The 22,921-nt window shown below is 48.1% G+C and overlaps 1 protein-coding gene across 1 annotated transcript; it reads right to left on the bottom strand.

Annotated features, from left to right (window-relative positions):
* Positions 1-478: 478 nt before the first annotated feature.
* Positions 479-12,000, bottom strand: palm3 (paralemmin 3; the record flags this gene model as incomplete). Its single annotated transcript, XM_080851511.1, has 7 exons — positions 479-1,551; positions 2,581-2,631; positions 2,909-2,939; positions 3,866-3,971; positions 4,582-4,700; positions 8,033-8,113; positions 11,956-12,000. The coding sequence occupies 7 exons, from the start codon at positions 11,998-12,000 to the stop codon at positions 479-481; spliced, it is 1,506 nt and encodes a 501-aa protein (XP_080707637.1).
* Between the last annotated feature and the right edge of the window lie 10,921 nt (positions 12,001-22,921).

The raw sequence follows: 22,921 nt of genomic DNA on the forward strand, positions 1-22,921 counted from the left end.
TGGTGTCCCACTCGCATGCCTACAAGACTGTCTGTTTCAGCAGAGGGACCTCAGTATCCAAAACAGAATCAGTAAAAAAAAAAAAAAAGAAAAAAGGAAACAATTCTTCCCCCTGCTGTAGTCAGTCTGGCTTAAAACCGCATTGCCTTCCACTACACACATCTGTGATTGATGACAGTGAGGCCCCTTTGGAGTGAGAGCACTCCTGATAGAGACATGAGCAGAGATCAAGGAGTGCTCTGACAGGTGGCAGTCGACAGTGACAGAACAGGTCTCTCTCACCTCACAGGCGGGGAAAACAATAGAGTTGGTCAATTGGCCTCGGGACAATAGCAGGGATGGGTTGCCATTGTCTCTTTGGTCCCTTGAGGCACAGCATACAGTAGAGACAGGCAGTAGAATAACATTGATGATTGAATGAAAGAATGTACGAGTAAGAGAGATGTGGATGTTATGGGGATGCTGGGAGTAATAGGGTTCACATCACGGAGCAGCACTGGCAGGTTTTCCGTTTGGGGGTGTCTCCCCCCTCGGCTCGCGGGGGAGCGGAGGTGTCCGTCTGTGGAGCCGTTTTGGAGGCCAGCAGGGGTTCCTGCTCCGCCTGCGGCTCTGGACGCGGGGGTTTGGCGGCTGCGTCTGCCGCTCCGTCCAGGGGCACGTCCTGAAACTGGCTTGGGGAGCTGGGGATGGTGTCAGGGGCGGAGATGGGAGCAGGAGCGGTGGCTGGAGCCTCTAGGCCCTCCTCCTCCTTCAGCTCATTGGTCTCTGGCTGCTGGCTCTCGTCCTCAGCCGTGGCGTTGGGTGTGGCCGCTGCAGCTGGAGAGTACACGGGCACCTCTGAGGTCACAACAGCGCCCTCTCTGGGTTCAGGCTGGGGTTGCACCTCAGCAGCTGTGCCCTCTGCAGCCTGAGGCGCTTCTGGTGCTTCACCTGGCGTCTCTCCACCCTCCTTCTCTTCCTCTGTTGGGTCAGCTTTCTGCTCTGTGACCACCCCCTCCGTGTCTTTCTCTGCCTCGGTGGGGGCCTGGGGTTCAGCCTCTGTGACCCCTGCCTCCTGGTTCTCTGGGACAGCGGGGGTCTCAGCTACTGGGGCTCCAGAAACTTCTGTCTGGCTCTCGGGATCATCCTCCACCTCCTCTCCCTCGTCCGTGATGATCACTCTCTCTGCTCTCATGATGGCCCCCCCGTCATCATCCACCTCCAAACCCTCACCCTCACTCTTCCCCGCATCACTGAAGCCAAGGAACGTCATGGTGACGGCACCATCGCCGCCACCAGGCTCGTCACCTTTGGTAGCTGTTCCATTAGAAGTAGGCACTGCCTCCCCTACCACCCCTTTCACTGCTGACTCAGAGAGCGACGCTGACGTTGCCATAGTGACAGTTTCTTCTGGAGTGCTCTGGATCTGCCCCGGTTCCTTGGTGGAAGGCTGCACGGCGTCTGCCTCAGAAGCAGGCACGTCTGTGGCCACCTCGCCATTAGGACCCTTCTCCTCAGCCATCGCCAGGGAAACCGTGGTAGCCTTGACGTCGTCCTCAGCTCCCACCTCCACTAAAATCAATAAAGAGGGAAGAGAGGGTGAAATTGGCTGGAAATTACAGCGAGCCGTTTCCTGTTGAAGTGCTCCAGCCAGTGGAGATCACAACCTCCTACATTATCACTTCTGCAAATAGACCTCAAGTGCGATGAAGAACACATAGGTTGCACTTATTCAGCTTGACATGATGTAGGCTGACAAACGGAGGACAGAGGCTGTCAAACTTTATTAAAGTCCAGAGGACAAGTGAAATGGAATGAAAGTTTTAGCAAAAGCAAAAGTTGAACAAATTTCAAGTTTGCGATTAAGTTTAAGCATGTGATGGAATTAAAATATTTTTAATTTTTGATCTGAGAGAAACAATAATCCGTGGAGTAAACAGAAATAAGCTGTGCAAATAAGGAAGGATCAAAACAATTGCACAATATTGCGACCATTTCAGAGGGTCAAACATGCCAAACATGCCAAACAGGTTATTACACGTATTACAACTAGTGTCAGTGCCATTGACTACAAGGCAATAAATAAATGAACATCAGATGTTTTATTGAAAATATGCCAATATACTGTACATGTCTGAAGGAAAACTGATTTAAAAGACTTAGTGTTGACTGTGGCTATATTACTAATGATCATTTACATTTACTTTGCAAACAGTTTTATCCGAAGAGAAGGCAAGGCCTTGGTGTTATTCAGACATGGTTCTTCCAGGTGATCTACAGGAAGTTAAACGAGCCAAGGCCTCTCTCTGGACTCTAGACTCGGGCAGTAGAACATCAATATGTAAAATTCTCCACAATGAAACCGGGACTACAATAGGAAACTTTGCAAATAAATTAGTAATAAAAAAGCACCTACACTCCTTTTACTCCTCTTAAAAGAGAGAGGTTAACGAGAAACAGTCAGAGAGAGGAGAGACTGGAGGCTTAAACCAAGAGAGGTAGGTCAATACAATCAGACACCTATTCACTGTCTTTAAGTCCAGAGAGTCGACACAGCAAAAACATTCTGGGAAGAGCCTGCTAAGAAATAAACTCTCTTACTTGTTCCATTTCCTTGTCCATTCTGCAAAACTGCCTCCTTAATGTTTGAGTCTGCTTTGAAGCAAAGGAACATGAATTAATCATCTTAACATAGTCAATCAGAAATATTACATCAAGACCCCCCAGCTGAATACATCCCACCCACTATGGAAATCAAGTCCATTACACTAATGAGAAGAACAGTTGTCACACTGGCCTGAAAGGGCACTGGTGTTCAACAGGTTCCAGACTGTTAACTTCCTCTCTCTCAGTGGCAGTATCAGGGGGCGAACAGATGGCCACACATAGAACAGGTGTTGTCCCTGGCAGACAGACGGCGTTCACTCACCTGTCCCTCCGTCCTCCAGGATGCGGACGCCCTATTGGAAGACGAGAGACAGAAGGTAGGTCAGGCTCTTGCTCACGGAGAGAGGAGAGGAGCCCCTCCAGGCTCTTCACAAATGATCAGACCCAGTAACAGGACACTGTTGTGTTCATGATGAGACCTGTCCATTAATGAGACAAGCTGCTGCAACAAACAGCCCCTTTGGCATTCCCTCATACACTCATGTTAGCGCTCATCAACTTAAAGGAGGCTACTGTGTGACTCCCTACCATACTTAAATGATCATAAAACTTTTGTTCAGGGTTTATTTAGAAAACCTCTGTTATGTTTTGTCTGATGTATCTTTTTGTTAAAACTCATACATTATGGAGTGGTTGTCGGTAGTGATCAAGTTGTCAACCACTCCTGTGTTTCATTTCTAAAATCCATCATTGCCTAATTAAGTCTGAATGAGCCACAAGGGGGAGTGCATACATCAGAATGGCCTGTGTGGATTCAATGAGGCAGGGTGCACTGAACTGATCCTGGATCTGGGTGAGACGTTCCATTTTATTTTGTTGTATTAGACACAGGGCTGGAGGAAGCTTAATAAATAATCTCTCTGCAACCAGGCCAGAACACACTGTTCAAGCTCAAGTGAAATTAGTGATGCAGATCTGAATGAAATAATTATAGCCTGACATAATTACACTTTCATGCTCTTTCTTGAATACATTATTGGACGATTCAAATGCAAAGGATTCTAGTTATAGTGATAATTTGTTACTGACATTGCATGCTGGAACATTAAAAATATTAATCTTTTCACAGAAGTATGTGCATTTTGTGACATTTCTGCTCCTTAGACTTCCAGTCATTATCCAAGGCTGGAAGTGAAGTAGGTCTCGCTGTGAAAGCCATCGCAAGAACAGTGGGGCACCCAGCCTTTGCCCCAGTAACAGACACTGAATGGCATCTTACCACACTATTACCCTGTGTCAGTCCGTCATTCACAGACACCACAGTCACGCCGTCCTCTGCTAGCTTCCCCACCTCTTCCGTCAACCGCTCGGCTTTAGCCTGCAAACTAAATCACAAACACAAACACAAACACAAACACACACACACACACACACACACAACACACAACACACAAACACACAAACACACAAACACACAAACACACACCTTTAATCCCTCTCTTGGCAGACGCCACTGTAGACTTCTTAATGAAATACATAAGGATCACACAACTTAAGCACACTGGTTTAAAGTCACAGAGCCAAATGGGATTCCTGCCACTTGAGAAAGCTGCCATGCATGTCGTCTGCAGGTTGCCACTAGGTTGACGAGGGCATTTCACTGCACAGGCAATTTCACCATTACCATCAGAGCCAGGCGTTTAGAATAAAGCACTCTCAATCTTAATAATTACTTCATTTGTCAGAGTCACGCAGTGCACTAAGCAGGTAAATACCCAGAGGACACAATGAATTAGGTGCTGCGCTCATTCACAAGCCTCTGTAGAGCGGCCATGAATGTGATGTAGTGGCAAGTTTCTAGATTGCATCCTAAAACCCTTCCTCTATCTTCTCGGTACCTCATCTCCAGAGCCCAGGGCTTGGTTCTCCGAAGGTCTGGGCTTACATAGTGAAGGTGGCTCTGTGCGGGGAGAGCAAGTGCTGCTGAAACCGTACCTGTCAAGGTTCTGCTCAATCTCCTGAGCTTGGGCTCCCCATAGAGGGGAGCGAGGAGCTGTGCTGTCAGGAGACAAGGGGGGACCCTCCATCAACCACTGGTCTCTCAGAGACTTCCTCTGTTGGGAGGGGGGGATGGAGAGAGAGAGGGAGGGAGAGTAAAAGAGAAAGAAAGAGATGCAAAAATGTTCAGGTTCTGAGTGGTGGATTGAAAATGTAAGTGTGGGAGGATGGTCAATTAGAGAAATGTGTAGAATAGAATAGAAAGTAGTTTAAAGATGGTGTCAGAGATTTGTGTAATGTAGAATACACACACCCACAAAATCACTGTATTCTATTTAGAGTGTATGTGAAAGGGACAGATACATTATAAATAGAGTGTCCTTGAGCAAGACACTGAACCCCCCACTGCGCAGCTTGACAGCTTCCATACAGTAGCCTTTGCCATCTGTGGGTGAATGGGTAGATGTCTGAGGCATTAGTGTGTAAAGTGCTTTGACTGCTCTATGAGTAGAAAAGCGCTACTTAAATGCATTTGTCCAATTTATCCATTCATCCACTGCAATGAATGACAGCCTTTTTAGCTACTGCTAATTTCCAGTGGCATTTTGCATCTCATCCTGCATCCCACAGAATCCCACACATATGCAACAGCCTGCTACATGAATCCCATTGTTTTCACACATCACCAGACGAGGGGGTTTGATCCTACCAACATCCCTTAAGTCTAAATATCCTCTCTTCTCCTCGTCTCCCTCGTTGCTGCTATCAGAGGGCTCTGCCTCTGGTGAGGGTGGTCTCCTCTTCTGGTCTCGCTCATGTCCTGGATCCCAGCAGGCACAGTGCCTCCTTCTCCTTTCATCCAAAGCAAACAGGCAGGCCACCATCTCACGTCCTGCCCTGTGCTCCAAGTCAAACAGGCCTCTGCTTCTCTCCCGCTCCCTATCTCTCTCTTACACTCTCGCTCTAAGACCCGCCAGGAAATACACGGCGAGCACTTCCTTCCTGTATGGCTCAAAGCCTTTCACAGAGTCCTGCTCTGGCTGGCTCCATTTCAGTCTCCTAGTTTCTCTCCTTCTCTCTTCCTCTCCTCTCCTTCTCTCTTCCTCTCCTCCTCTTCTCTTCTTCTCTTTTCCTCTCCTCTCTTTATCTCAGCTCCTCTCTGCCTGTTCTCCGCTCATGCCTTCTCTCTTCCTCTCCTCTCCTTCTCTCTTCCTCTCCTCTCCTTCTCTCTTCCTCTCCTCTCCTTCTCTCTTCCTCTCCTCTCCTCTCCTTCTCTCTTCCTCTTCTCTTCTTCTCTTTTTCTCTCCTCTCTTTATCTCAGCTCCTCTCTGTCTGTTCTCCGCTCATGCCTTCTCTCTTCCTATCCTCTCCTTCTCTCTTCCTCTCCTCTCCTTCTCTCTTCCTCTCCTCTCCTTCTCTCTTCCTCTCCTCTCCTTCTCTCTTCCTCTCCTCTCCTTCTCTCTTCCTCTTCTCTCTTCCTCTCCTCTCCTTCTCTCTTCCTCTTCTCTTCTTCTCTTTTTCTCTCCTCTCTTTATCTCAGCTCCTCTCTGCCTGTTCTCCGCTCATGCCTTCTCTCTTCCTCTCCTCTCCTTCTCTCTTCCTCTCCTCTCCTCTCCTTCTCTCTTCCTCTTCTCTTCTCCTCTCCTCTCTTTATCTCAGCTCCTCTCTGCCTGTTCTCCGCTCATGCCTTCTCTCCGTCTTGTCCCCCACCTCCTGCTCCACCCTCACTGGTCTGATGCAGCCCTGTTTTGTGCCTCAGCCACAGTTCAGTCAATTACCCGCCACTGAGATCTGCCTTCTGCAGCAGTGAAGCACCATCAGGCTGTCAGCCTCCATCCACAGTCCATCTTCCAGATGACAACATTGATGAGACTGTGAGTGACTGCACAACAGAAAAACCTCACAGGCTTGGCAATGGAATGGAATGAAAAATGCAAACGTGACAGACTTGAAGAACCACATTCTGCTGAATCACGTTTAGATTCCTGGGGTTGGTTCACCTTTGGTATGTGATTCAGCATCCAAAATAACCTCTGCTGCATCGGCTCTCTGTCTATATGCGTTTTTGCAACTGGGTAAAACCTGATGCCTTGCCCCCAGGAGCACCTCCCATCCTGGGATTGGGTGCTTGAGGCCCATAGGCCTGGGCTGGTTCTACGAGGAGCCGCGCTGGAGCAGGGAGCGTCACCGCTCTAAGGCCCAGAGGAAGTTTACTCAGTTTATCAAAGATTACAGCCTGAAGGTCAGCATTCAAACTCAATGTCCACTGTTCCATGCCTCTCAGTCGACCCTGAGCACACTTAAACAAGAGCACTCTTTCTGCAGTTGCACACTTAAACAAGAGCACTCTTTCTGCAGTTGCACACTTAAACAAGAGCACTCTTTTTCTGCAGTCTGAGCGCTGCCTGTTTTCGCATGGCTCAATACAGGAAGTGTTTTGCACGAAGGAAAGCTGCGACTGTTCTGCCCTGAAAAACAGCCGCACATGCGTTGACCGCCCTGTTCGGGTGCCATGGCAACACATGATTCATTCATTAAGCTTTCATCCATTTCATTATTCGTTTTTATCTCATTCTGTTTTTTTCCTGTTCAAAATGTCCATGCTCAGCTTTAATGTCAACAGCAGGCACAACACGGCTTTGAACACGGCGCATGATAAACATCAAAGGGAAAAGTAAATAAATCCCAAGGTGATATTGATTGGAGCACGAGACCAGTCCAGTCACCTTTCCCTTGATTATTCCTGATTTCATAAAAGCACAAAAGAGTATCCAAAGACTTTCTCTAGGAGGAGTGGAGTTTGCTGGCGCGGAGCACGCAGCGGTAGGAAGTTGGGAATGGGATTCTGAAAGCGGATTAGGAACAATAGGGAAAGGAGCCCTCCGAGGCGAGAATGTAAATACACTCTCATAAAAGCCTTTCACTCGAGAGGAAAAGCCGTCTCCAACCCCACCAGGCAAACTGCAGCTTTCAGGAAGGGTGGATCAATGCGAGTATGCACGTACGGTATGCACTTTAACAGTGCAACTGGGTGAATGTAGCTGAAGCTGTGAGAGCATGTCTGAGTGCGTGGGGGTGGTTTGTGTGTGTGTGTGTGTGTGTGTGTGTGTGTGTGTGTGTGTGTGGGAGTGTATATACATATGGGTGAGTGTTTGTGCAAATGTGCAAGTGTGAATTTGCGTGCATGAATATTGTGTGTTCATGAGTCATACTGAAATATGCCAGTGAGAATGAAGCTCAGAAGTGCAGCGTCTTGCTAAACTGCGACTGGCAGCAGGTGAGACATGCTGGTTTCAGCCATGTGCAACATATGCAACCATTCATAAGGGTTTTTCACACTTTCATGATAGGAACAAATCTGTTGGCAGTATGTTCATGCTTTCTCTGCCTTGCTTCTGGTTTAAGCAGTTTACTTGAGTTGAGCCTATTGGAAGGCCAAAGGTCACACCTTTTGTTGCTGCAGTCGGACTCTCTCCTCCTCCATTTCTCTCTTGACTCGCTCCTGCTCCTCCTGCAGCCGACGCTTCTCCTGAACACACAGAGGGAGGCGCAGAGTCAGACAGACAAAGAGAGAGACAGAGAGAGAGAGAGAGACAGACAGATAGACAGACAGACAGAGAGAGAGAGAGAGAGAGACAGACAGAGAGACAGAGAGAGACAGACAGACAGACAGACAGACAGACAGACAGACAGACAGACAGACAGACAGACAGACAGACAGAGAAAGATAGAGACAGACAGAGAGAGAGTGAGAGAGAGACAGACAGAGAGAGAGACAGACAGACAGACAGAGAGAGAGAAAGACAGACAGACAGATATACAGAGAGAGAGAGAGAGAGAGAGACAGACAGACAGTGAGAGAGAGAGAGACAGACAGACAGAGAGACAGACAGACCGACAGAGAGAGAAAGATAGAGACAGACAGAGAGAGAGTGAGAGAGAGACAGACAGAGAGAGAGACAGACAGACAGACAGAGAGACAGACAGACAGACAGAGAGAGAAAGCTAGAGACAGACGGAGAGAGAGTGAGAGAGAGACAGACAGAGAGAGAGACAGACAGACAGACAGACAGAGAGAGAGAAAGACAGACAGACAGATAGACAGAGAGAGACAGAGAGAGAGAGAGACAGACAGACAGTGAGAGAGAGAGAGAGAGGGAGAGAGAAAGAGAGAGACAGACAGATAGAGAAAGAGAGACAGACAGATGGGAGCATCAATAACAAATATGGGAACATCAATAACAAATATAAGAGCTCTCAGTGTCTTGCTGATCTATATATGGACTTTCACAAACAAGCTGTGAATGTTGAAGTAGGTGGCAGTGATATTATTCTTAGCTGCTGTCTGCAACATTGACAGATGGAATCAATCTATGGCACCTCGCTGCATTATAATAGTGACTGTGTTACTGTCAGCACCAGAGTGTCAGTTCGGGAGAGAGCGAGAGAGGGTGGTGTGTGTCTGGGCTCTGAGGGCTCTAAGGGTGGTGTGTGTCTGGTGCCTGAGGGTGAGAGAGGGTGGTGTGTGTCTGGGCTCTGAGGGTGAGAGAGGGTGGTGTGTGTCTGGGCTCTGAGGGTGAGAGAGGGTGGTGTCTGTCTGGGCGGTGAGAGGGTGCTGAAGAGGAAACTCTGGCTCTCTGTTGGGCAGTCAGGGATCTCTGTTCTCTGGTTGGTTTGAGGGAGGGTGGTGTGTGTCTGGTGTTGGTTTACCAAACTCAGGGAGGCCCTGGCCCAGAGCTCTGTATACACACTCAATTATTCAGAGGCTGTAGAGAGCAGCGGAGTTTCCATGGGACTGGACCTCAGTGTGTGTGTGTGTGTGTGAGAGAGTGTGTGTGTGTGTGTTTGTGTGTCTGAGTGTGTGTGCTCAGTTTCATATAATTAATAGCTTTCAGCAGCAGATTAACAATCACCTGGCAACACCCACATTCACACCACTGGCACCTCTCAGGCCACATCTTAATAAGGCAGCAGCATGTTAAAGCAGCCGTTCCTCATAACAGAGTCAAGTCAGCTACTGACTATTACACTTCCAGCAGTCGCAGAAATGAGTTATCGTTGAGAAAGTTCTTCTCCAAATTTAGAAGAAAAACAACCCCAAAGATTGACAATTGAGAAACTGTGCCTATGCGATGCAAAGACTTTGCAAACTAACCATTCAAATGTCTCTCAGGAGAGACGAGATGAAGAGGCTCTGTGTTGTGCAAGAGCACACATTTGCACGGGTACCACAGCAGGTTTTTCCACCATGAATAATGATGAAACTGGCTGCAAAATCGGAAGATATGGTAGAGTATTTCACCAAAGACAAAAAATCATCTATTTACTACAGAACACCTTTTCTTCCAGGAGCAGAAAATATATTGGCCAGGGTTTTAGTGGACATGAGCCTGCCTACTCATTCTCAGGAGAAATCCCCCCCCACCCCCCCTACAGAAGCTGCTGATACTGCACTCCTAGGCGGGCACCCTGAGCTCTGACAACATAAGCCATGGAACCTCAGTGCAGAAGAAAGGGGAGAGAAGGGAAGGAGGGCCGAAGACAAAAGCCACTCCAGCACAGCTGCTCTCAGATCTGCCTCTCAAGAGTGGGCTTGTTGAGCCACCAGCACGTGCCTGCCCCCCGCAGAGCTGATCAAAGGCCCCGCTCTCCTCCCTGACATTCACATGAGGAGAGGGAGCGGCCATCTTCAGTGCATGTGTGGGCGTGGGTGTGTGTGTGTGTGTGTGTGTGGGCAGGACCATACGTGTCTCTGCACATACATGTTACAGAACATTCAGAAGAATTCAGAGCATATGTGCGTGTGTGTGTGTGTGTGTGTTGGCAGGATCATATGTGTCCCTGCGCACACGTTAAAAAAATGTACAGACATCTTTACAGAGCGTTTACCTGTTTGTGTGTGTGTGTGTGTGTGTGTGTGTGTGTGTGTGTGTGTGTGTGTGTGTGTGTGCAGGTAGCAGTGAGTTAATGCATCTGAAATTGTTGCACCAAAATAACATGACAGGTCAGTGCTTCTCCAGCAGCCCTAGTGAGTTGGACCCATCATATCTCTGCAGTTATCACACACTGATATTAATACAGACTCCTCACACACTGATATTAATACAGACTCCTCACACACTGATATTAATACAGACTCCTCACACACTGATATTAATACAGACTCCTCACACACTGATATTAATACAGACTCCTCACACACAGATATTAATACAGACTCCTCACACACTGATATTAATGCAGAGTCCTCACACACTGATATTAATACAGACTCCTCACACACTGATATTAATACAGACTCCTCACACACTGATATTAATGCAGACTCCTCACACACTGATATTAATGCAGACTCCTCACACACTGATATTAATGCAGAGTCCTCACACACTGATATTAATGCAGACTCCTCACACACTGATATTAATGCAGAGTCCTCACACACTGATATTAATGCAGAGTCCTCACACACTGATATTAATGCAGAGTCCTCACACACTGATATTAATGCAGAGTCCTCACACACTGATATTAATGCAGAGTCCTCACACACTGATATTAATGCAGAGTCCTCACACACTGATATTAATGCAGAGTCCTCACACACTGATATTAATACTCGCCCTGGCGTCCCATCATATCTCCTCACACACTGATATTAATGCTCGGTGTGGGGGCCCATCATATCTCCTAACACAGAGTCCTCACACACTGATATTAATGCAGAGTCCTCACACACTGATATTAATACAGACTCCTCACACACTGATATTAATACAGACTCCTCACACACTGATATTAATGCAGACTCCTCACACACTGATATTAATACAGACTCCTCACACACTGATATTAATGCAGAGTCCTCACACACTGATATTAATGCAGACTCCTCACACACTGATATTAATGCAGAGTCCTCACACACTGATATTAATGCAGAGTCCTCACACACTGATATTAATGCAGAGTCCTCACACACTGATATTAATGCAGAGTCCTCACACACTGATATTAATGCAGAGTCCTCACACACTGATATTAATGCAGAGTCCTCACACACTGATATTAATACTCGCCCTGGCGTCCCATCATATCTCCTCACACACTGATATTAATGCTCGGTGTGGGGGCCCATCATATCTCCTAACACAGAGTCCTCACACACTGATATTATTACTCGGCGTGGCGGTGCTGCCTGAGCCAATCATCCTCTGCTCCTCTCACTACCTTCACACTCGTAGACTCCCTGTCGCTAAAGTGGAATTCCCTTATGTAAGCTGGCGGGTCGTTGCTCTCAGTGATTGCTCTCAGTGTTGAGGAGACAAAGAGATGGAGGAACAGCATGTACACGACCGGTGGGCTGCTTACCGCGATAGCTTGCAGTCGCTGCTGGTACTTCTCTGCCTCATCCATCTTGGATCTGAATCGAATCAGAGAGAGCAGAAACAGAGGGTTAGTGGCAGCTTTAGTTTGATGTTCATTCTGACTGTATTTTAAGTCAGGAAATAGATGGGAGAAAGCCCTTTTATTTCAGATGCTATACATGTGGCAGCAAGGAAAGTGAATGCGGTGTTGTGACAGTAATCCTTGACATGATGATGAGTGAACGTCCCCTCTCTGAAGCTCTGCTCTGACTGCAAAAACATGGCCGTGAGTGAGTGAGATGCTGTAGTTAGGAGGGCATTTACAAACACAAACAGATAGACTCCATGAGTGTGGGTCTACAGTGGCCAGGCCAGAGGGAGCACAGGTATCCCCTCGAGGAAGCAAGAGCACTAAGGCTTAGAGGTTGTTTGTGGTTCAGCTTCTGATAGACACGGTGGAGAAGGGTGCTCATTCAATTCAAGACAGGTGTGAGACTGTGTGTCTGTGTGTCTGTGTGTGTGTGTGTGTGTGTGTGTGTGTGTGTGTGTGTGTGTGTGCGTGTGTGAGACCTGGAGAGAGTGTGTAAGTGAGATAAGAGTTGCCAGCTTGAATCACACTGCAGCTCAGTCTCCCCACCAGAGAGGGCCTGAGGGGACAGCACTCCTGACACACTCAGCAGACACTTTCATTCGGCCGCACGCCCCGGGGGGATTGGCCAGGGAAAACCACCCACGTCCAGAACCTTCTGTGCACTGCACGCGCTCAAGCATCATCAGAGGAGCCGCCATGAACACTTTATATGAGGAGCTCTTAAATGTTATCTTACTGCTGCCCATAAGAAGTCTGGGATCCTTTCCACACCTCACACATATCAGACACACAGACACACACACACACACACACACACACACACACACACACACACCACACACAACACCACACACAACACCTGACTGACTAAGCAGGAAGGACACCTCTCTCCTGACTCAGCCTGGAAAGAGACAGAGACCAGGGAGTCTTGGTGCAGCAGATAGAGAAACAGAGAAAAGGGGTGGGGGGGGGAGAGAGAGAGAGAGAGAGAGAGAGAGAGAGAGAGAGAGATTGACAGATAAGGTGAGAGGCTCCCATGTGACAGAGCGGGGCGCTAGCAGCAGGTTGCCGGGGCAAAGGCCCATCTTATCTCTCCAGAGTTCCCAGAGAGAAACACAAACTTTTCTCTGCTGAGAAAAGCAGCATAAGGGGGTAAACAGAAAGCCTTTGATTGTGTTCACTGCTCCGCAACCACACCAGTGCTAATTAACGATGATACACAGCCCCTTTCTCTCATTAGGTAAAAGGGGAAATGAGACTGGGGGCGGAAGAGAGCCTGAGTAAAATAGAGGAGAGAGGAACAGGGAGGAAAGAGAACAGAAAGAAAGAAAGAAAGAAAGAGAGTGAGAGAGAAAGCAGGCACACATGCCTCCACCAGTTACTGTTCATCCTCAAGCTTCTCCACCATGCTTGTTGCCATGGTAATATATCCTTCATTGGCTATAAAAAAAAGTGCAGAACAATGTTTACCCTTTCCTATCATCCTAAGCAGCTCAAGCCTACAGTGCATTTCATATTTCACACACTGCCACACAGTTTCCACACGATTCTCAACGGACCAGCCCCAGTCACACGGAGAGAAAAGTCATTCATGCAAAACAGACAGAGTTGAACTGTAGGCACTATTAACAGAAGCGGCGAGCGGGAACTGGTCCGACCCAAGTCTCCATGCGGTCTGAGAGCAGCCTGGGTGGGGTGTGGGGCGCAGGGAGGACGTGTATGTATGGTGTGGACAAGGGGTGGAACTTTCTCACCCCTCCACGGCCCCCTGTGGAAGCACAGGCTCGGGATGGCTTCAACGCAAACACTCACAGCAGCAAGAATGTATATTTGCCCCGAGGGGAAACCATGGGAGATGGAAGAGAATCTGTGGGAACAGACACCATTGGGCTCAAGGGTTGACTGCATACAGTGTTTCATTTGAGAACAACAGTTTCTCCTCTCCTCTCTCATTTCCTGACAGACTTGCACACACACATGACACGGAGACACACGGAGCGAGTCTCTTCCCCTGTCGCCTACACCTCCTCTCTATGGCTCCGCTGGGCTGGACGACTGCACACAGCCTGTGAGGAACACTGGAGGGTTTCTCCCATCATCTCTTGCAGAGGTAGCTAAGACTGGGCATGCTCCCGTAGGGGCAGTCATCTGTAACCACAGGTGCGTCTGGCTGACTGGAAGTAAATCTCTCAGGAAATGCAGGTAATCCCCTTAGACAGCCATGGAGGGGAGAGAAGGGCCAGCCGTAGCGCTAGCCTCTGATCTGTATTCTTCCCTGCGCTGTGGCGCCTGTGCATGTAAAGGCTGGTCTTAATCCCACTGTTTGACAGTAGCAGAGGAATCCCCCTACCCCCCACCTCACCAATCAGATACTGGTTTGAAAGGGAATCTTCAGGATTTTTTAACCTGGGTCTTATTGTCCCATCTTTTTTTTTTTTACTGAAGTTTAAACTTAAACAATTTTTACAGGCACATGCTTTCCACGACACTTATTGTTTACATTATGTAGTCAGTGGGAGATTCCTTTTTTTACTTTGACGCGGATGCTGGCTCCATAGGATTACATTGCATAGCCATTTTGCGGTTGCCAGAGTTAGCGTTTTAACTCAATACTGGACCGACTTCAATTGTTTTTGTCCCTTGTAACACATTTGGGATGGGAAAATAGGGCCCAGGTTAAATGAATCCAGAAGTTTTCCTTTAAAGCCTCATCTTAAGCAAAACTCCCAGTGCAGATTATACATGATCTCAGGCTTAGCCTGAACTGGTTTATATCTGATACCGACACCATGCTGTGAGATGAGTCCAACAGTGAAGGGTTGACCATTACAGCCTGGGAAATGGAAACAGGAAACATCAGGCAAAGCTGGAAGGCTATTGAGTGATGCAGGCTAACACCTACCCCAGCCAACCAGTCTTAGCATGACACAAGCCTAACAAGCAGAGCTGACAGCAGCCAAGCGCACCCACCCATGCAGAGGCTAACGCGCTTCACACGCCGCCACAGGCCATGAGCATCCCACACCGGCGCCCACATTCTGCCCCATTTCCCCCAGGACGCCACGGGCAGGGACAGGTCCCACACAGCCACCGCCCACACACCGTGCGTGCTCTCGTTTGCCGTGATTTGACTGGGCCCCCTCCACGTCACAGCAATACTTCACCGAGAACAACCAATGCCGCTGCAACACCTGCCTCCATCACCGCACCATCTCCAGTTAAAAAACTGTCCACGTCGGCCTTGGCAACCGAGCAGCGGGGGACAGTGACGACTGCAGAGATTTGGGCACTTTTGTGAGATTTGTCTGAGCACGTCATCAAGCGGCAATTTGCACAGGGAGAGTGGAAGAGTAGGTTTCCGTGGAGACTGAGTGCTGCAATGTGCTTGTCTGAGGGCAGCTGGAGACCCAGCGCTTTCCCTCTTTAAGTGCAGAGAGAGAGAGAGAGAGAGAGAGAGAGAGAGAGAGAGAGAGAGAGAGAGAGAGAGGCATACAGAGAGGCAGAGATCCATCGCCACAGCAGCTGTAGTGTTGAAACCAGACATCCACTGGCTACGGATGTTTGTGTGTGTGTGTGTGTGTGTGTGTGTGTGTGTGTGTGTGTGTGTGTGTGTGTGTGTGTGTGTGTGTGTGTGTGTGTGTGTGTGTGTGTGTCTAATCTGTTCAGCCTTCACTACTCTATGCACAGGGAGCACTGCTTACATGCAGGCTGTTCAAATGATAAGCAGCAGATTTTCCTTATGAAGACAAACTCTCTCCATAGACTGAAACAGGGTGAAACAAGCATGAATGACCCACACAGACTCGAGCTGAGCCTCCTCTCTCGGGGCTGATGTTGAGGACAGCTGCCATGGCCTACTTAGTTCCTGGAAAAGGGAAAAGGACTGTTCTGGGCAGCCTTGAGATGAGGATGAGTGATCTTGTATCAGGATGTGTGCACTGCTGCGTCCCTGACCTGAGGCAGACGACACCTGATCCTCCCGGTCCAACAGTGACGTTTAGAGGTGGAGCTTTCTTCAGCTCAACGGGTGGCAGTGAGCGGAGACTCAAATAACAGTCATTAAAGGCCAGCTTATTTACAAAGGCTGCTGTAGGAGGGTTCGCTTGGTGAAGCGTATCCACATGCTGTGACAAAGCAAGTGCCAACTTGAAGAAGCGTCTAAAACAAGTGACCTAATGAGCTAGCACTAACAGCAGCACAGCTAGCATTGATGCTTGCTTGCCAGCTAGCTAGCTATGTATTTAGCGAAATTGAGCATTAACCAGAAACCTACAAATATGGTGGATACAACCATACCTTTGGAAACTGTAAAACCTACATCATTTCGACTTTATCTATATCCTTGAGAGGTACTGTGAATCATATAACCTATCGGATGTGAGTCATGTACATGACCTATGGGATGCCTGCAGATAAAGTTGGGTCAATAAAGTAAGCCAATGACCTTCTTCAGTGGCTGTTGAGTCAGCAGCAGAAAAGAGTACAAACTCATGGCTTTGTTTACGCGTCCCACCATCGTCCTCGCTGACATTTGAAGGCAGTGGTGACACATTGTCTGCCTGGTCCCTTGCTGCCGTCCAGCACTGTTGTTGTCTGCCTGGTCCCTCTCTGGTCCCTCTCTGCACTCCAGCACTGTTGTGCACTCAGGCCCGTACCCGATTCTGGCCATTCATGCTGGCTGTGCTCTGCAGAAGCCTCCGCACCCTTCCATCATACGCTCCACACTGACATTTTCAGGGTTATTCACTTCCTCCCACCTCCTCATGTGCTCAATAAATGTCCATAGAGAGAGAGAGAGAGAGAGAGAGAGAGAGAGAGAGAGAGAGAAAAAGAAAAAAAAAGAGAGGGAGAGAGGGAGAGAGAGAGAGAGAGAGAGAGAGAGAAGAGAGAGAGAGAGATACACTCACTGACCGAAGCGGTCTCTTGTATTCATGACTCGTAACTCTCCTCTGCCAACTGGGGATCGTGGCTCAGACCAAGACAGGCAGAGTGCAGGCCCCTTTCATGGGGACGATGAGTTTAAAGCTTAAAGCTTTCAAATCTGAAGGAGGGGATTCTAGAGGAACTCTCCTCTCTGACTAAACAAATCAAAAAGCCTGGTGGCCGCTGCCTCTGAAGCCATTACAGCACTCAATAATCCCACCGTTCAGCTCAGGGCCGTAGTGAATGGCCTAATATCACCAACTCCAGCCTCCTCCATTCACAACCAGAGAGGTCAGCCTTGATATGGTTCCTGGAGGCGTCCCATCTGGAGTCTTTATTTGGCTTAGGGAGGGAATCTATTCTGCCGCCTTTGGAGAGTATCAATTCATGGAGCTGCTTTTCAATCTGCCGTTGATTTACAGACAGACAGACAGACAGGAGCAGACTCAAATCAAATTTGGGATGGACTCGTTTGTTGTGGCTTTCAATTCAATTGCCATCAGAGATGCTTTATTGAATTTTTTATTGTGTATTGTGTGTCATGCTGTAGATACAAGTGTATGTGTGTGTGTCTGTTTAAGCGTGTTTCCCAGACCTTGTGTTCTGTGCCCAGTTATGTATGCTGCAGATACGAGTGTATGTGTTCGTGTGCGTGTATGTGTGTGTGTGTGTGTGCGTGTGTGTGTGTGTGTTAGTATGTGTTAGTATGTGTTAGTATGTGTCTGTTTAAGTGTGTTTCCCAGAGGTGTGACTGTTCTGTGCTCTGTGGTATGCATGGAATCTGAAGAGTTGTATGTCTGCAGCTGTAGCAGCATGCAGTGAGGTTTGGTTTGAGTAACAGACCTGGTCAAAAAGACCAGGATAAAAACAAACAACAAAATGTAATAGTGTGAGTGTGAGAGAGTTACGGTTAGGTAGAGAGAGAGACAGAGAGAGAGAGAGAGAGAGAGAGAGAGAGAGAGAGTTAGAGGAAGGGAGAGAGAGAGAAAAAGAAGAAAGAAAATGCTGCAATCTGCAGCCTACTTCTTTCCCAGGGATTGTTAAAAAATAAAATAAAATAAAAAACAGCCAGCAAGACTTTGGTCAAAATTACACAGAAGAAAATACCCGGAGGCAAAGGTCCAACTGCTACAAACTTAACTGATCATCTAATGCAAGCAAGCACGGGCCCAAAGGCCTTTACTCCCCACCCAAAACACACAGATGAATTCACACACACACACACACACACACAAGATACTGTGTCAAGGTTAATCTAGCTCACCAAAGCCCTTCCGTCTTAAACAGCAATCTGCATATCATAGGCAGCCTTAAAAAGTAAGTGTGTTCAACTCGGTCATCCATTTAAATAGATGTCAAAACTAGACACATCTCAATTTGATAACCTGTCCAGAGTCCAAAACAGTCAATATGAGCCCGTCCAATAAGAATCGAACACGTAATGTGGGGAGAAAGAGCTTCATCATGTCTGCAGCCTGCTCTCTGTTTTTCTCTAGTAACAAAACTCCCACATCCCAGGAGAGGGCTGTGGCTATCAGGATGGCAGCTGTCAGAGTCGGCCTCTCCCTCTCTCCGAGGGCATTATTGAGCCGTGCAGGGGAGCGAGTCTGGGATAGATCAATGGTCTCTCTGTCAGGTGCTCCCCTGGGCCGCGCTCACTTGCACAATGGCTGCTCTGTTCCCGCCAGTATCCAGCCTTCTCTACGGTCTCTCTCTCTCTCTTGCTCTCTCTCGCTCTCTCTCTCTGGTGAGGAGCGCCCTTCCCTCATCCCTTCTCCTGCAGCGGTGAGGGCCCATTGCTCACCACATGCCTTGGTGCTGGGGGCGGGTTGTTAGCGGTCGCAGCCCATTGGAAGGATACTGCATTGCTGGAGGCGCCAGAGCATCAGAAGCACACTGTCTGATGGAGTGCAGTTTTAGCTACACCCTTACAGCCTGTGTCATTCCCCCGTGGGGCGAGGGTGGAGTGCTCCACTTGTGTGTGTGCCCCAGTTTGGTCCACACAGGTAGAATGAAAGTGAAAAGTGAGACCAAAGTAAGACAGTCAGGGAGAGGCCAGCTGTTCTGCACAGACTTGATAATGTCATGTGTTCATTTCAGCTAGGTCACACACACACACACACACACACAGAGAGAGGGGAAGAGAGAAAGACACGGCCCTGCCACCATGGAACATTTGATACTCTCTGGGTCTTTGTGTTTTGATCAGATCTCAAGGTTAAATATATTTGTAAAATGATGTGCGATAACAAATGACCACCTTGACTTTGCCGGCACCTTCTCGACAAGAGGAAAGAGTGGACATGTTTTCACAAGCTCACATAGCTCATGCTTCTGAGAGCCAAACCTCCCCATCCTGGAGATGGTCTGTGGTGTTTCGGCCCCATTATGCTCCAGCACATGTTTTCACAGGCCTTTAACAATGAGTTGGGAATGTTGGGAAGCAAAAGGAATAAGGAATTCCTGTATCCATTAGGGTGCGGGTCTGTGAGGAGGAGAGGGAAATGAACCCACAAGTCTGCTCACCGCTCCCCCGCTGACAGAGGGATGGGCAACTGATGACCCCAAAAACAAAGAGGTCACCGAGGGCATGTGTGTCTGCCATACCACACAACATGAGCACAGGCAGGCACTCGTTTCTCCCAGCACTGACCACGACACCCCTCCCTTATCCTCCATCTCTCATTCCTGGGCTGTATCAGGCTCCCTTTGACCGCTTCTGGAGCTCATCCATGTTGACCGCCTCCAACAGAATTCTAATGGGAGTCACTAAACGGCCTATCAGGCCTTCAGGGTCTTTATGTTTCTCTCCACGTGGACACGACTCTTCCCTATGATCTCCAGCATCACAATGCTGTGGTGAAGCTATGGAGGGAACAGTAGAAAGCATCTGTGCAGCTGCCAAATGAAAAAAAAATGCAGTGGGCAGGAGTGACTCTTGTAACGGCCCTTATTGCAGTGGGCAGGAGTGACTCCTGTAACGGCCCTTATTGCAGTGGGCAGGAGTGACCTCCTGTAACGGCCCTTATTGCAGTGGGCAGGAGTGACTCCTGTAACGGCCCTTATTGCAGTGGGCAGGAGTGACTCCTGTAACGGCCCTTATTGCAGTGGGCAGGAGTGACTCCTGTAACGGCCCTTATTGCAGTGGGCAGGAGTGACCTCCTGTAACGGCCCTTATTGCAGTGGGCAGGAGTGACTCCTGTAACGGCCCTTATTGCAGTGGGCAGGAGTGACTCCTGTAACGGCCCTTATTGCAGTGGGCAGGAGTGACTCCTGTAACGGCCCTTATTGCAGTGGGCAGGAGTGACTCCTGTAACGGCCCTTATTGCAGTGGGCAGGAGTGACTCCTGTAAAGGCCCTTATTACAGTGGGCAGGAGTGACTCCTGTAACGGCCCTTATTGCAGTGGGCAGGAGTGACTCCTGTAACGGCCCTTATTGCAGTGGGCAGGAGTGACTCCTGTAACGGCCCTTATTGCAGTGGGCAGGAGTGACTCCTGTAAAGGCCCTTATTGCAGTGGGCAGGAGTGACTCCTGTAACGGCCCTTATTGCAGTGGGCAGGAGTGACTCCTGTAACATGACTTATTGCAGCCGAGCTGAAGGAGACTCCGACTGAAGGCACTCTGTTGTTGTTTGGGTAGGGGGTGAATTATGTTGAGCAGCTTGGGCACCATCCTTCTCCCCACAACCAACCCTAGGAGCTCCAGAGCAGTTCCCAGCACATACAACCTTCCTCTTGAAGGATCCAGAGAACAGAAAACGGAGACATTTTTTTGCTTAATTTATTCTCACTGACCAGCCCCCCCGCCACCAACAACACACACACACACACACACACACACACACACACACACACACACACACACACACACACACACACACACACACACACACACACACACACACACAGGAAAGGGAAGACTGCTCAAGGTCTGGAATGCATGTACTGTGCCTCTCCCTCCTGGTTCCCTCCTGTCTGTGCTGGTTCTGTGCCCACTGAACCTTTTCCGTCCAAAATGACTCCGCTCTTTCTCCTAATCCTGGATAAATACTCCAAATTCTGTTTGAAGTTTTAGAGGCCATTTTAGCAAAGAAGTGCATTCCCTGGACACCCTTTTAAACCCTGTTGTGATGCTTGTAGTGAGTCTCTTCTTTTTGCTGCTCGCTGAGAAAACTGTTGAAGCCAATTCCCACTAGTATCATTTTGACTCACCCACAGTGTGCAGAGAGAGAAACAGTACCCAACTCTAAAGAGCCTGCTGGAACATGCATGTCTCACTTTGCATGTCCATGAGCGCATGCTGAATCTTCCCAGTAAGTGGAAAGGAATTCAATTTAAAACAAATTGCATTTTAGTGTGAGAGTAAAACAGCCAATGGTTGAGTGGTATTCAACAGATGTGACATTATTCCATAGCTGATAACAACTGCAGTAAGAAGAGACAGTGCTGATGCTGGACTAGCTGGCCTTTTGCTTGGCTTCTATTGTACCTTTAATATGACTTCAACTTCTATTGTACCTTTAATATGACTTCAACTTCTATTGTACCTTTAATATGACTTCAGCTTCTATTGTACCTTGCATATGAATTCAGCTTCTATTGTACCGTTCATATGACTTCAGCTTCTATTGTACCATTAATATGATTTCAGCTTTGACTTCAGCTTTGTCTTTACCAGGTTACTCTCCAGTATTTGTGGCTATTCTTTCAAAACCCCAAACTAGCCAAACTGTAAAACTACAGCTGTGAAACACAGATATGTCAAGAGTAAGATGACAGAAGGTGGAAGAATGTAACAACACATGGGGCCCCAGGTAGGAACACCTGTTCTGACGAGCCCAGACAAGAGCCCTTCCTCTGCTGCCCTTCAGCAGTAAATCACCCTGCAACGCCTTGCTGTCTACACACACACAGACAGACACACACACAGACAGACACAGATAGACACACAGACACACACACACACAAACCTCTACGTACATCTGCTAGTTTACATATTTACTATGATGTTGGTCCTGTCTAACCAGATATCTGCCGAGTACTTCAAGTACTTCACGCCATTGTAATTGCAGGCTGCAATTATCTCTGATTACTGCAATATTTCCACACAAACCTAAAAATCACCTACATTTGAACCGCTCTGAGAATTCCTGAAGCAAATTTGGTCACTGTTGGCAATCACAACCAACCCTAGCAAGATTCCAGAGGGACTGGTACATGTAAACTCATCAACTGCCAGCTCCCATCAGCCCAAGATGCCTTCAACCCAAGACACTTTGTTCCCAAGAATGTACAGACTCCCACAAACCACTGCATACTCCACAGGTGGCGTCACGGCAAATGTGCACGGTGACATGCAATGGCTTGCTTCAGTTGCTTCCACTGTCTGTGGGATGAGCGTTGAACTCAAACAGGTTTGGGGAGGTTTTGTCTGTGCGACTGGTGTAATCCAGCCTCTTCTCTGCTCCAAACGCTATCATTAGCCATGACCCCAGAAAACAGATTCTAGCCTTCTAGCACCGTCACTTAGCTGCCATTTATAACACTGACATACAATGCTTCTGTATGGAACACGCATGCCTGTTGTCCAGTGGAGATTTCGCGGGTCTGCATCTAGCATGTGAAGGCACTGGATATCCTCAGAGGAAAACAATTTTCAGGAAATACAATAATCATCCATCTGTTCAAGAAAGGTGTTTTTCTCCTAGTTGGCCTTACATGAAAGAAGCCAAGACACTGTGTATCTTAATGGATTAAGTAGCCAATGTTTAACACAGAAGAAAATACCTTACTACTGAGGGTCAATGACAAACAAACTCAGTCTAGTCGGTAATTAAATGACAGACAATGGTCACAGTTGCACAAACTCAACACACTAAGCAATCTACAAGATCACTTTGTGACTTTTGAAGTAGCCCTATTCAACACTATGTTGGAACAGTGGAGGCACATCTAA

This window comes from Sprattus sprattus, assembly GCF_963457725.1.
Source record: "Sprattus sprattus genome assembly, chromosome: 1".
NCBI lineage: Eukaryota > Metazoa > Chordata > Actinopteri > Clupeiformes > Clupeidae > Sprattus > Sprattus sprattus.